General features: G+C 42.9%; 1 protein-coding gene across 3 annotated transcripts in view; it reads left to right on the top strand.

Moving 5' to 3' along the window:
* Positions 1 to 14069, top strand: part of SPG11 (SPG11 vesicle trafficking associated, spatacsin) — a 28778-nt gene that overhangs the window by 9221 nt on the left and 5488 nt on the right. For all 3 annotated transcript variants that reach the window (XM_071754060.1, XM_071754061.1, XM_071754062.1), the window contains 19 exons: positions 167 to 336; positions 826 to 1033; positions 1550 to 1753; positions 2347 to 2453; positions 2841 to 2986; positions 3841 to 4002; positions 4383 to 4449; positions 4863 to 5028; positions 6112 to 6317; positions 6901 to 7009; positions 7163 to 7322; positions 7539 to 7796; positions 8015 to 8215; positions 8529 to 8636; positions 9237 to 9399; positions 9901 to 10115; positions 10471 to 11209; positions 12112 to 12254; positions 13662 to 13860. In XM_071754060.1, coding sequence (XP_071610161.1) covers positions 167 to 336; positions 826 to 1033; positions 1550 to 1753; positions 2347 to 2453; positions 2841 to 2986; positions 3841 to 4002; positions 4383 to 4449; positions 4863 to 5028; positions 6112 to 6317; positions 6901 to 7009; positions 7163 to 7322; positions 7539 to 7796; positions 8015 to 8215; positions 8529 to 8636; positions 9237 to 9399; positions 9901 to 10115; positions 10471 to 11209; positions 12112 to 12254; positions 13662 to 13860 — 3731 coding nt within the window. The remainder of the gene's footprint in view (positions 1 to 166; positions 337 to 825; positions 1034 to 1549; positions 1754 to 2346; positions 2454 to 2840; positions 2987 to 3840; positions 4003 to 4382; positions 4450 to 4862; positions 5029 to 6111; positions 6318 to 6900; positions 7010 to 7162; positions 7323 to 7538; positions 7797 to 8014; positions 8216 to 8528; positions 8637 to 9236; positions 9400 to 9900; positions 10116 to 10470; positions 11210 to 12111; positions 12255 to 13661; positions 13861 to 14069) is intronic.

Genomic DNA, 14069 nt, shown 5'->3' with positions numbered 1-14069 from the left:
GCTCCTGTGGGCACTCTCAGACTGACGTAAATCCCTCTGCCACCTGCAGAACCCTCTTCACAATGGAGAAGCAAAATTTTTTGACCCGTTAATCATCCCCTATTTGTTAGAATGTGGACTGCTTTTTTAAGAGGGTCCCAGAAAATGTCCTCATGCAAACTTGCAGTTTCAGGAGCTGGAAAAAGGAAGAATCCTTCTCCAGACACGTGGCAGTGCTGGAGTCGCTGAGTCGGCATCGGGCTCACGCCAGGAGAGTCCGAGTGATGTTCAGCTGGGCTGAGTGGTGGGATGAGCTTACTCAGGAAATGATTCTCCTCCCCAGGAGGCCACGCCAAGGCAAGTGTTCTTAAAAGAAATTCTGAATTAAAAACATGGTTTTGATGTGGTTTCTTGCAGTTGTGTAGCAGTGGCATTGCTGCAGCCGAAGCTGTGTGCTGCCACCCTAGGCCACTGCTTTTTGTTTGTTTTTTTTTTTTGTCAGTGGAAATAGGTAAAGAATGTGTAGTCATCCCCTTGCTTTATGGTAGGGAACTGTGTTGGTTTTTTTCTGTAGAATAAAACTTGGAACTAGCTGGATGGGCTTGTCTAATGCATGGCCCCTCCTCAGTGTCATGCTCTGCCACCTTCTGTAAAGGTTTTTACACTGAAGGGTTGCATTCAGCTTTTCCACCATAAAGCACTAAGGAGCTGTTACACTGCACCTCATCACAGCATCATATTTGCAGCTGTTCAGTAAAAATCTGTACAGGCATAAAGAGATGTCAGTATTTCCCTCAGCAGTGTTTGCTTCTGCCAGTTTCATCCAATTTTGCCTTTTTGAAACAGAACTCAAGACGTGTAATCCTGAGGTTCTTTGGATGCACTTGACAGCCCAGCATGACTGGCTCAATATTTGCTCATGGATTGAAGAATCTGAGTCCAACCAGACTGTGTGTGGACAGGCTAACTGGCCCCCTCTGACTCCAGATGTTATTGACAGGAACATGTTATGTAGCAGCTACATGAGAAATGACATTCTGAACAAGCTGGCTGGGTATGTGCCCCTCAAGCATTGTGCTAACTTTATATCTTATGTGAAGCCAAAATCAGATTGTGACATGTCAATAAAATCTTAGGCACATATTGATTTTGTATTGTATTTAGTGCCCTCTTTTGAAACATCACTAATCCATTAATAAGTAGAATATTATTTTTGTACATTTGCTTTCTCTTATCTGAAAAGAGGGAGAAATGTGAGAGGAACAGAAATCCTGTCAGCCCTTTGGTCTTCCACAGTGATTGTGTTCCTGATGCCCATTTTAATGCAAGGGAGACAATTCTGAGTACCCAGTGGTTCACTCCTACCACCTCATCCTCTGCACTGACCTGTAGTGACTACGGTGTTGTCTGAGCAGTAGCAGGTGTATATTCTCATGTGTTTGCCTCAGCAGTGAAGTAATCCCCTAGAAATAAAGGTCTGCTTCATAATTTTGAGCAGAAAACACCTTTCAGAACTTGCTAAAGAGAGAGCTGTCTAATCACCACGTGTGCTTTTTCTCTTTTCTGATAGGAATGGAATTTTTGTCCCTTCTGAACTGGAGGATTTTGAACTTCTGCTCCAAAGACTCTCTTACCTTGGGGGAGTGCTGCAGAATCCTCACCCTGTTCCCAAATATAAATCTGCAAGTGGCTTGGACTTCCACACTTGTTTTGTCCTTCACTGTTTGGAGCACAATTTGCAGTACCTGTTGTACACTTACCTAGACTACTACAGGTATGGGTGCTCTTCATCCCTCTGATCTTGGGCAGATTAAAATCATGTTACACAACCTCAGTAAATGGCAGTGAGAGTTTTCCTCAGCCTGTTCAGCAATAATTGGGTCACAGCAGTGTCACTTAGTGAGAAACTGGGGCAGTGTGTTAGGCCTCCTGCTGAAGCTCTGTTCATTTTGTCAGTGTTAATTGGTGTGTCAGCAGCCAGAGGGAACAATTATAGTTGTTATGAGTGACACAATCCTAAATGAGCCAAGACAGCTTGTTCTTCAGGAACTCTCTCACTTGAGCACAAACATGAGTTCACACTTGAGACATTCACAAATACAGAAATTGCTGGTTTCCATCTGGGTTAGGATTAGTTGGGATTTGAAGGAGAAAGAAATATTGAGCTACTAAGTAATGGAATTCTACAAATACTTTCCACTTAATGAATACTTTGCAATTAAAATTTCTTGCACCATTAGATTGGAGCTACATCTAATTATTAAGAAGCTAAAAGTGGACCAGAAAGAAAGCCAACAGATCTTTAGTTGTTTATATGATCAGTTTTAGTTTGCATAAAATATTTAGACTTCTTCTACTTATTTCCAGTTTAACTCCTTCAAATTGTCCTATTCTGGGTGACAAGGAATTGCATGAAGCACACCCCTGGTTTGAGTTCCTGGTGCAGTGCAGAGGAGTTGCCAGAAATCCCCAAGGTAGGAGCCTTGCTCTGGGGTGCTCCAGTGTTGATGCTGCTGGTGAGTCTGTGGCTCAGCTACCTTTAGTGCTCTGCTGCAGACTTTTTTTTGACCATGGCAAATAATTAAATGTGTGTGTGTGTCATTCCTCACCTATAAAATGTGGATTATAATTGCTGCTTGAACTGTGCAGGAGGATTTAGAGGAATCTGTGTGGGTGAAACAGTGGTTTGAAAGAGGGAGGAAAAGCTTGGTAAAATGTTGAGCAGTTTATCTGTATTTATAAGTAAATTGAGAAAACTCAGTGTTAACAATGAAAAGTAGAAAATTCAGCTTTTTTCGTGGTTGTAGAACATTTTTAATGCATGATTTTGAAATTAAGTCTTACTTGTTTTTGCTTTTAAGATCCAAAGATGATTTTCCAGGCAAGTCTAGCAAATGCCCAGATCCTCATTCCCAGTAACCAAGCCAGTGTGAGCAGCATGCTGCTGGAGGGCCACACACTCCTGGCTCTGGCCACCACAATGTATGCACCTGGAGGTGTTGATCAGGTAAATGTCTGCAGCAGGTCAGTGGCAAGCTTCTGGAGAAGGTCTCACGTGGAGCTGAGAACCCAAAGGGACATGGTAATAAAAATAAACACACTAATGCCATCATATAACTTCTTCTCACAAAGATCTGGGTCTGGAGTTCTGTGTTTCAGAGTTGACCAAATGGAGGGAGTGGTTTGAGGTTCCCTGGTTTGGAAATAAGACACAGTGGCCCTAAGTTGGAGTATTTAACCCATTTGTAACAGTTACAGCTGGGTGTTCACACATCCTTGTGCTCCTCAGATAGTCTCAGTTTGGGAAAATATCCTCAGTAAACTACAAAAATGCTTTACCTACATTTGTTATGACAGCTCTCCCCTTTTGTGGTACTTTGTAGATTTTAAGTAAGTGAAGCACTGAGGAGCTGGGCTGCTCTTCTCCATGGATCTGTAGAGGTGTCACTCAGCTTCCTTTTTTCTGTTTTTAAAGGCTGAAAATCTGGGCACAGGTGAGGAATTTCAGCTTGCTGGTTGCATGGTGTTAACCAGCTGCATTGTGCCATGGAGATCAAAAAGCACATTATAAGTGGTGGCACTTTTAGAAGAGGAAAGCTCAGTGAACCATGTTGGAACAGAGCTGAGTAATACAGATTGCTTTTTGTGCATAGGACAGTAACTTAAATCATCAGGTACTGTTGAGGATACACATAATAAAACTTTAAAGGATTTTCCAGGAAAAAAATTATACTCCCTGTGCTGTTGCCCTTTGTCATTTTCCCCTGAGGTAGTTTGCTTGGTGCATTCCAAGGTCCTTTATTATTACCTAAATGCAGTTTCTTTTTCCTAATGAAATGATTTTGCTTCCTTGCCATGTAGGTTCTTCAGAATGAAGATGTGGAAAACCCTCTGAAGAAAGTTGATCCACAGCTTCTAAAAATGGCATTGACTCCTTATCCCAAACTCAGAGCTGCTCTCTTTCCCTCATACACTTCTCATGGAATATTGCCATCTGACATCTCTCTTTACCATCTTGTTCAGGTACACAAAATGCTTATTGGTGGTGGGTTCTGGCAGGACAAGAGAAGCTTCTTTCAGCTAGAAAAATTTTAAAATTATATCTAAATATTGTGAGTCTGGCTTCCCCCTGACACCTCCCAGCATGTAGAGACTTCTCCAGCATTCTTAACCTCAGCAAATTACTGGATCAGGTTCTTTCCCTGTTTCCTTAGGCCAATGTTTAACCCTTTCCTTGCCCCTGTTTGCATTCTGGCTCTGCAGAGCAGGTATTTACCTTTGAGAGAGCTGCACAAGATGCAATTCCTGCCTGTGTGCTGCTGCAGCTCTCTAAAATACTCTTTGGTTTGGTCTTATGTCAAAATCTGAAGCTGTGTCAACATATTTTGTTTCTTGTCTTTCAGTCCTTAGTGCCCTTTGATCCCACTAAATTATTTGGCTGGCAGTCAGCAAATACTCTTGCTGTATCAGGTTTGTTACTTTCAAGTTTTATATACTGCTTTTTTTTTTTTTTATTATTATTATTATTATAGCCTGAGTACCTGGGATAAAATACCTTCCACTGGAATGATTTGGCACATAAATTTATGCAAAAGGCCATTTCTTGTACAAAAAGACCAGTGTAATTTACTAAAATTTTGTTTTGAAATGAAATCCTGGATAAGTTGTCTTTTTCCATTAAGCTCTTCACGGGCAGGATTCTCTCAGTATGTATTATGAGATAGAAAACCTGTATTTTTCTTTTTTTTAAGCAAGTTGAGGGCCTAAAAAGTGACCAGGAGTTGTGATATTTGATAATCATCTCATGTTTTGTAGCTGAAAACCATCTTCTGTGTTCAAGACAACTGACTGTCAGCTGATAAACATGAATATGCTCTTTCTAGATGCATCAAGTGACTTTCCTCATTTCTCATCCCCTGAGCTGGTGAACAAATATGCTGTGATAGAACAACTGGATTTTTTGTACTATTTGCACCACGGGCGTCCATCATTTGCTTTTGGGACATTTTTGGTCCAGCAGTTAGTGAGGAGCAAATCCCCCAAACTCTTGTAAGTCTTCTCAGAAATGACAGTGGAATGGTTCTTTTGAAGTTAAAATCTGGCACGTGGAGTAATATTTTAATCCCAGCAGCAAACAAGTGGTGTCCTTTGCAGCACTTCAGATACTGGGTGCCTTAGGAGCCTGTTCAGTCTGGCATCAAAAGGGATAGAAATAAAATAGCACCTTTATTTTCAGTTGCCTGTGTAAAATCTGCACAGTGAAAGCAAGGAATGAGAAGTGTTCCAGTCATAGGAAACACAAGCAGGTTTTTCTGTTAGGGAACTGAGCCTCTGCAGCTCTTGGCAGAAAAAAAGATGCCCCTTTACTTTTTGACTTTTCCTGAAGGTGACACTTCTTTGGTTAATGAGACAAATAATGGAGAGTGCAGGTATTAGATTTTCTGGCTGAAGATTCAAAATCATCTGTTCAAAAGGGTTACATGTTGCTCAGATATATTAAACTACAAATATCTTGAAAATGAGTGGGAGTTACTAGCAGAAATAAGTGTTTGTTTCTGGAATGTCTTGTTTGTGTATTATATACTATTGGTTTCTTCTTACCATTTCTTACACAAACCAGCTTCTCTTCTGTAAACAGCCAAGATTTGGGCAAAAAGTAAAACTTATTTGAGTGTAGATGGAAGTACTTGGTAGTTTAGGAGACACTCAAGCATGCAGCTTGGTTTTTAGTTACTGTTCTGGAAAAATCCCAGCTCACCAGGAACTGGCAGAAGCCTTCAAGGGCACCCCTGTGCCTTGGTGCTTCAGGTTCCTGGTGCTGCAGTGCTTGGCTTGTAAATCCTGCAATGGGATGGATTTTTTTGCACTGAAACCACTGAAAGGAGGTTTTTTATTAATTATAATCTCAAATGCTTTGGCTTTAATTTTTGTTTGTTTATTAATTTGAAAGCTCTGTGCCTCTCATGTGTGAGGCTTTATTCTCAGACTGAAATTTTTAATCAAGATGAAACTTACGGTTTGTAAAACAAATTGTGAAGTCTGTGTGTTTGGTAAACCTTGTGGGCACTTGTTTACATGGGGAATATTGAAAATTTGTTAAAAACTTGTTAACTGGTGGTGTTCTTCTTTCAGGATCCAGCAGGCAGGGAAGGAAGCCTGTGCTTTGGCTCTCTCCTCCTTCACTGTACCTTCAGTCTCAGCAGCCTGCGTGTGCTTTCTGGAGTTGCTGGGTCTCAACAGCCTCCAGCTCAGGGTGGATATTAAAGTTGCAAACCTAATTTTCAGTTACAGAACCAGAAAGGAAGAATCTGGGCACAGTCAAATACGAGAATCTTTGGGTAAGGGTTTCTTTGGTGTCTTTGGTTGCAAAGTAGGGTATCCTGTGGTTGCTGGGAAGAGCAGAAATAAATTGAAAGATGGTGCCCAACTTCTCAGGAATGCAGTGAAAGCATCCTCTCCTTTGCAGAGCTAAGAATTTTGGTCTTCTTTTATTCCTGCTTATTGCTAATTTTGAAGGAGCCCTTTGAACCTGGCATGGCAGCTGAGGCAGGAAGGGCTTGGTATCACATGCAGCCAGAATTACAGGGGAGCTACAGATGCTGTCAGACAGCTGCCCAGGGCTCACTGTAATGCACAGGAGGTTCAGCCTGATGTTGGAATAATGTAGGTAGAGGATTAAACAAAACTACCAAATCCTTTTTCTCTTTCATACTTTAAAACTGTCCTAGAGCTGCAGGGAAATCAGATGTTCAAAGCTGTAAGGAAATTAAATTTATCCTAGGAATTAACTTGCAAAAGTTGAACTATGGGTCCACAGGTGTCTTTTCATCCCAACTAGGAAACTGTTGGTACCTGGAAAATATTACCCTTACTCTAAGCCCAAGTAGCATCTCAGAAATATTAATGTGTTCTTTTAAACAGCTGACAAGTTAACAAAACTAGCTGAGGGTGAAAAAACAGCAGCAGCAGAAGTTCTTAACTCTTTAGAAGAAGCCTTTTGGGATGCAGTTGAGCACCAAGGAATAAAGAGGTGAGTAAAGCAGGATATGAAGGATGGTGCTGGCAGATTGGATGCTGAGTTTTACCACTCGTGTGTTTAGATAATACTGAAGAGATCCATCTGTGTTAAACTCCTATTAATAAACCAGTTTATTACAGCTGAAGCTCTTTAAATTCTGTGCAGGACATCTAGTGACTCCAGAAGGCAGTGGTCTTTGGTGATGCAGTTCTGCAAACTCCATAATATTGGGCTGAGCACCTCTTACCTGCAGGAATGTGCCAGAGCCAGTGACTGGCTGCAGTTCATCATCCAGACCCAGCTGTACAGCTTCCAGCCAGATGAGGTGAGGTATCTGCTTATGGAAAAGGATGAGCTTCAGTATTTCTGAGAATAATTTGCACCTTCTGACCACTTTTCCTTCTCGAGGTCTCAAAAAATGTCCTAAGAAGTCAAATTTGAAGAATGTTGAGTTTGTCTTCTCTGTAATCCTCCAGTCCTTCTTCCCCCTCATGCCCTTTGGATCTCAGAGTGTGGAGATGCTTTGGTTCTCTTTCCCCAGGTCATGTCTCTCCTTCAAGATTTCAGCCCTGTTCTCCAGGATCATCTGATGCTGGTGGTGGGGAAGTTGCCATCTTTACATCCTGATGCAGAAAGCACTGAAAACAGAGCTGCCAGTGTGTGCAGGAGCAAACAAGCAGACAGCCTCTTTCAAATCCTCCTCCAGTGTCAGGAAAACTCCAGCCCTTCATGTTATCTGCTGGCTGAGGGCCTGAGGCAGCATGCTCCCATTCTGAGTGTTTTGGCAGCATGTTTCCAGGTGAGTTGGGGAAGTTTCTTGCCTTGGAGAGAGACAAGTAATGAAAAAGCAGTGGCTGTGCAAAATTATGTTAAATGGTACATATGGAGATTGCATTCATCAATTTATTTTTTTCGTTTGGTAATTATGAGTAGTATGACACATTTGACCAAGTGATACAGAATGAGGTGGCATTTGTCTCTGGTTATCATAAAACCATGGGTTTTGTCCTTTGACAGGATGCAAACATTATTCATTGTCTCTGTGTTTGGATAATTACCTCTGTGGATGATGTCACCAGAGCTGAAGCAACAAACCATATCCAAAGCTCAGCAGAAAATCACAAATGGGATCTTCATGACCTCTCAGTTATCTGTAAAGTCCTCTTAAGGAAGCAAAAAAGTAAAGTGCTTCTAAATGGCTTCCAGCTCTTTTTAAAGGTAAGATGATGGGTTTTTAGTGGTATTACTGTGTGTATCTCAGATCATCTTGGAAAGGAGCCAGAGGGGAATCTATAGGATGCAGGTTATCTTGTGGCCCAGGTAACCCAGCTGTAATCCACTAAAAACCCCAGGCAGGTCAGAACATCTTGGGATGGAAGTTCTTCCAACTATTACAAATCTGCAGATCATTGCATGAGCCTTGCATGCAGCTTATTACATGAGAACTGCATTGTTCTGCTACAGGAGGCAAATCCCATGTTTATTGAGGTACTTTTAGGAAAAAATTATACCCTGTTTTTATGTCTTAAAGGATTCCCCTTTGCTGTATATACTGGAAATGTATGAACTGTGTATGAACTGTAAAAAATACAATGAAGCTAAAACCAAACTGGAGAAGTTTCAGGAAAGTCTCACAAAAGTAAGTGCATCCATTTTCCCTCAATGGCTTTGCCTGGGTCTGTCCATGTTGGAATGGGATAGGCACCTAATTTCATATGTGAAAAGAATGAAAAACATATGCTCAGGATGATTGATCAACTTGATCAAATCTAGTTGATTTTTGAAAGCAGTAGATTCCAGCTGATTCTTTTTATTATGCCAAACCCACAATGCATTTTTCTAAATAATTTTGTTCTAAGTTGATGTGGGCAGACTGAAATACTGTGTCACCATCTCTGCACGAGCAGTTTACTGTGTGAAAGGTTCTGTTGACTCAAGTAGGGCCACTGCTGGTAAACTGAATTATCTGTGGGAAGTGTGGGATATTCTCCATTCTATATTGACCAGGACAAGTCAATATTGAGCTGATAAACCAGTGACTTATGGGGAATATCTGCTTAAGGAAGACAGATGTTTTGGGGTATGTTTCAAGGCCTCTGAAGAAGTCTGTGCTACTGTTTTAGTAGTTGCACAGACTTTTCTTGCATTTCCAGTGTGATTCCCACCAAAATGCAGAATATATTTGAAAAAAAATCGCCCAAAAAACCAAAGCAACATGTAAATACCTTTATTTCCACAGCTTAAAACTGAAGATGAACCAGCAGCTTCTGAATTGCCTGTGCAGTGGTTGGAATCACAAGCTTTGTTTCTCCTTGAACTGATGATGCAGCAGTGTGGAACAGAATATGAATTAGGAAAGCTCTTACAGCTGCTTGCTGCAGCAGATAATCCTCTGCTCCATGGTAAATCCAGCATCCTGTGGTACAGGGTGTTATCTAAAGACTGCAGGCAATGTGTTGGGGTGACTGAAAGTGTTCACATGTCTGCCTGCTCTTTTGTTTTTGTTGTAAGAATTTGTATAACCAGAGCTGGTCCTTGGGGTGAGCTGCAGTGTCAGAGCTGCTTGGCAGAATGAGGATTGTCTGGAGAAATATTTTACTTATTAATATCCAGATCTCATTTTCTGCCCTGTGAAAGTTTCAGGGGGTAAAGTCTGTGCTCCTTCTCTGGCAGGGCTGCATGCTGAAAGAAGTAGCAGAATTCCCTCTGCCTGTAGCTGTTGAAACTCTTTTAAACCAGGCTCCTAGGTGAGGAAAAGTAGCAGAATTCCCTCAGGTTTAGAACCCAGCTGCCTGTAGTTGTTGAAACTCTTTTAAACCAGGCTCCTAGGTGAGGAAAAGTAGCAGAATTCCCTCAGGTTTAGAACCCAGCTGCCTGTAGTTGTTGAAACTCTTTTAAACCAGGCTCCTACGTGAGGAAACTCTGTGCTCTCAGTGAGACCCTGCAGGACTCCCCCATCCCGATTCATCGCTCCATCCTAACCAGCTGTGATGTGGAGTCATTCCAGAGTGAGTGCAGATCCATTCTGGAGCAGCTCCAAGAGGAAGGAATGTTCTCCCTGGCTCGGGAGGTAGCAGCACTGGCTGAATTGCCCGTGGACAATGTAGTTATCCAAGAGGTAAGTGATAAAAGGTGATAACTCACCCCTTGCTGCTCCTCTTGGGTCAGTATTGAGCTGTGACTTCCGCGTCTTCACAAAACATTGTTTTTCTTCAAGTCCCTTTTTATTGCAAATGCAACTGCACTGAAGAAATGGATTGTCAGTACTGAGCTGAAAAGGACAGTGTAATTTTCCTTATTCTCTTACTGTTTTTACAGTCAGTTTTATTTGGTGTGAAAAACAGATGTATTTGTTGCATATTGGGACAGTTGACTTAAATTCAGTTTCTCAGTATTCTGGCCACCCAGTGTGATTTTTCTTTTTTTTTTTTATTTGGAAAGATGGTTGTTTACAACCTCTGTGAATTTTGCAGGTTCTAAGAGATCTACATCACTTAAGAGACATTGGGCAGTGGCATCAAGAGCAGACAAGAATGGAATTCTGGAAAAAATGTCACGACAGCTTCGTGAAAAATTCGATCTCCAGCACAGCCGCGTCTGACTTTTTTTATCATCAGGCAAACACAATGTTTGACTCCCCTGCTCAGGAGAAGATGAGCAGTGTGATGGAGAGACATTTGCTGCTTACCCTGGCTGGCCACTGGCTGGCCAAGGGTGACTCAGTGTCCCTGCACAGGTTGGAAGAAATTGAGAAGCAGATCTGGGTCTGCCGCATCGCTCAGCAAACGGTGCCCACGGAGCAGGGCTCGGGCAGGGTTTCCTCCCAGGGTGGAGTGACCAGGGATCTTACCTTTGACAGCTTATCCCAGGAGTTTTCTTTCTCAAAGCTCCCTGCTCTGAACACACCAAAGTACTTAAAACTTGAGGGTCTTGCATTCGGGGAGCCTCAGCAGACCTTGACTCGGGAGGAGGAGGAATCCCTCGCGCTTCTCATCGGGTGCCTCCTCGATGCAGGCAGCGTGCACGAAGCCAGCCGTGTTTGTCACTACTTCCACCTCTACCACAGGGATGTTTCACTGGTGTTGCACTGCAGAGCTCTGGCTTCAGGGGAAGCTGATCCAGACAGGTTGCACACAGATATCCAGGCTCTCCTTGCAGCAAGAGCAAAGACATCTGAGAGCAGCGCCGCGCCGCAGAGCGGCGTCCCGGGCAGTAAGTAACAGCCCCCAGTTCATACCAGTGCAGTAAGTGACACCCACCAGTTCATACCAGTGCAGTAACAGCCCCCAGTTCATACCAGTGCAGTAACAGCCCCCAGTTCATACCAGTGCAGTAAGTAACACCCCCCAGTTCATACCAGTGCTGGGGTTCCTACTCTTGTGTTACACTCACATTTCTGCAGGGTTAATAAGGGCTTCTCTCAGTGGGCTCTGTCCTTGGTTCATGAACCCTCTGGTGAAAGGAATCTGAGGCCCTGTACTACCCATTGCCTGAACGTGCTCCAGGCTCCTCTGCAGCTGCTGTGGTCCCTTGGCTGTTCATTTGCTGCAGCAATTCTGCTCCAGGAAAGGAGCACTGAGCTGCATCTATGTTTCTGCTTTTGAAATAACACACTCGAGTAAATCTTGAGGCTGTTTCTGGAGCTGAAACATGGAAATGCTTTAATTAATATATTTCTCTGAATTCTTTGTACATGATAAAGGGTTTAGTCTTTCCAATAGCAAGGCTAAGGCTGGTAATGTTTATATACAAAGTATTCTGTGCATATCTGTGAATGAGAAAGCTGCCAGCTGGAACCTTACTTCCTAATATTAATCTGTATAAAGCTTTCACAGGAATTGAAAAGAATAAATGAAGCCCTGTGCTATCAGAAAGTGTGCTGAACCCTTACACTCTCTTACACTTAGGAATTCTACATCTGATGTATTATTGTGGATATTTTGGCTCATTTCTGTTCTGTCATATTGCTTATATCCTAAAACTTTTAAAAAAATTAACATCACAGGTATCAAGAATTCAAAGCCTGAGCAAGTGTTTGCTACAGATTTCTGGGGTCTTGCTCCAAGTGTTACCTGTCTGTATGGGAAAGGAATTTATAGTATTTTTGCTTCCAGCATCAAGCTTAGAAGACTGGACACACCTTGTGGCTCCATCTCCAGATGATCAGGTTGTGAGCAGTCTGAAGGCTCTCATAGATGAGTGTGTCCATGGAAGGAACTACTGCAGACAGGTTCTCTCTCTGTATGAGCTTTCCAAGGTATGTGTCTGGTGATGTTATTAAAGAAACAAGTGGTTTGTGTCAGGCTGTGCTGTGGAAGTTTGTAGAGGGGAAAGGATAAAGGGTGGTGAAAGGTACTCATTGGGTGCCTGAAACAAACTCCAGAGGGTGAAGTTACCAAGTCCTGGTGTAGGAATATGGCCAGATGCTTCCTAGGCTTGAAGTGATGAAATGAACTCAACTCCCAGACTCTGCAGACCCCTACCCCTGACTCCACTAAGCCAGATCCCAGCCTGGCTCTTTGATGTGCTTTTTTAATAATCTTTTGAAGCATATGTTGTTCATCCAGCACTTTGCTTTGGGCCTTTGTTGTGGGATGCCTTCATAATCAACACCAAGCCAGACCTAGACAGGGAGATAGCAGCAGCTTTAGAAGTTTTAGCAGGGAAGTGCTCTGCAGGCTCCATGCAGCAGCAGCTCTGTCCCCAGAGGCTGCTCAGAGCAGCAGATAACAAGTTCCAAGTGCTTCAACCCAGACACTGACAGGAGGAGCAGACAGTTGCTGTTTGCTGGCTCTTTCTGCTCCTGGACCTTCATGACTGCAGCAGCCCTGCTTCTCCAGGGGGGTGCTGAGCTCTTCCTTCAGGATACAGAACCCCTTCCCATAGTATTTGGTCTGTGTTTCTGGAATGGAGCATTGTTTGGGGTTTTTTTTTGAATAAAAAGAGCAGCCTCTGTGCTGACAGCATTAATATCATTTTTATCCCAGAGGTTCTTAGATTTTCCTGCAGCATTTTTCATGCCTCAAGTATTCAGTGAGTGCTGTAGGTTTGAGCTACTAAGAAGCAGTGGTATGTCTGGCTTGTTCCTTTTTGTACCATCTGCACATTTCTTGCTTGCAGCTGCCTGTCCATAGTTCTGCCCTAAGGTTTGATCAGTGTGTTTAATTTGTAAAGCTGGAACATGTGAGAGCAGAGTATTTGCACCAGTTCCTCTTCCAAAGTTCCAGTTCCTCTTTTTCCAAGTTTTTTACATATTGCTTTATCTTTTTCACTGAGAGTTTGTAGAGAAGAGGAAAAGGAACCTCCTGAGTAAAACTTAGTGGTAAAACACAATTCTTTGCCTGGGAGGAAATACTCCTGTTTGTCTTTTAGGTATTTTAAGAGTTAAGGTTTATATTTGCTTCAAAAAGGGATCTCTGTGCACAGAAAGGGTCTGTGAGTATTAAACCCCAAATACAAAGCACTTTCCTGGCATCCTGCTCTGGAGATCACTGGGACTGGAGACCCACAGAGGGAGGCACAGCCTAAGGACAGGTTCTGGTTGCAGTGCTGGAAATGGGGTTGTGTTTGCTTCTCCCCTTTGCTCTGCAATGCTCTGCAGGTCCTGGACTGGGACTTCTGCTGTGTGGGCTCAGAGAAGTGTTGTGTGTGTGTTTGTCTCCAGGAACTGAACTGCTCCTACAGTGAAATGTCAGCCCAGGACCCTGAGGAGGTGCTCAGGGTGATCCTGTCCTCCCAGCAGGCAGCCAGGTGCAGGAAAGCTCAGGCCTTCATCTCCACCCAGGGGCTGCAGCCTCAGACAGTGGCAGAGCTGGTGGCTGAAGAGATCCTGCAGGAGCTGTTGGCACCTTCAGAAGGGAAAGGTAGGGAAGAGGGGTTCTTGAGGGGTTTTGTGTGGTTATTTGGGTGTCTGAGAGACAGTCCTTGCTCTCTAAACCTTTGAGTGCTAATATGGTCAGTGATGTTTGGGCAGCCCTTGTGGAAGGTTCTATACAAATGTCTGTTTTTACTTACATCTGTGGCCATCTGTTGTGGTTTTATTTTATTTTTATGGATGTAAATTTAATGTGTT

Source organism: Heliangelus exortis, chromosome 11, assembly GCF_036169615.1.
Source record: "Heliangelus exortis chromosome 11, bHelExo1.hap1, whole genome shotgun sequence".
NCBI classification, from domain to species: Eukaryota; Metazoa; Chordata; class Aves; order Apodiformes; family Trochilidae; genus Heliangelus; species Heliangelus exortis.
This window is presented reverse-complemented; position numbering and strand designations above follow the sequence as displayed.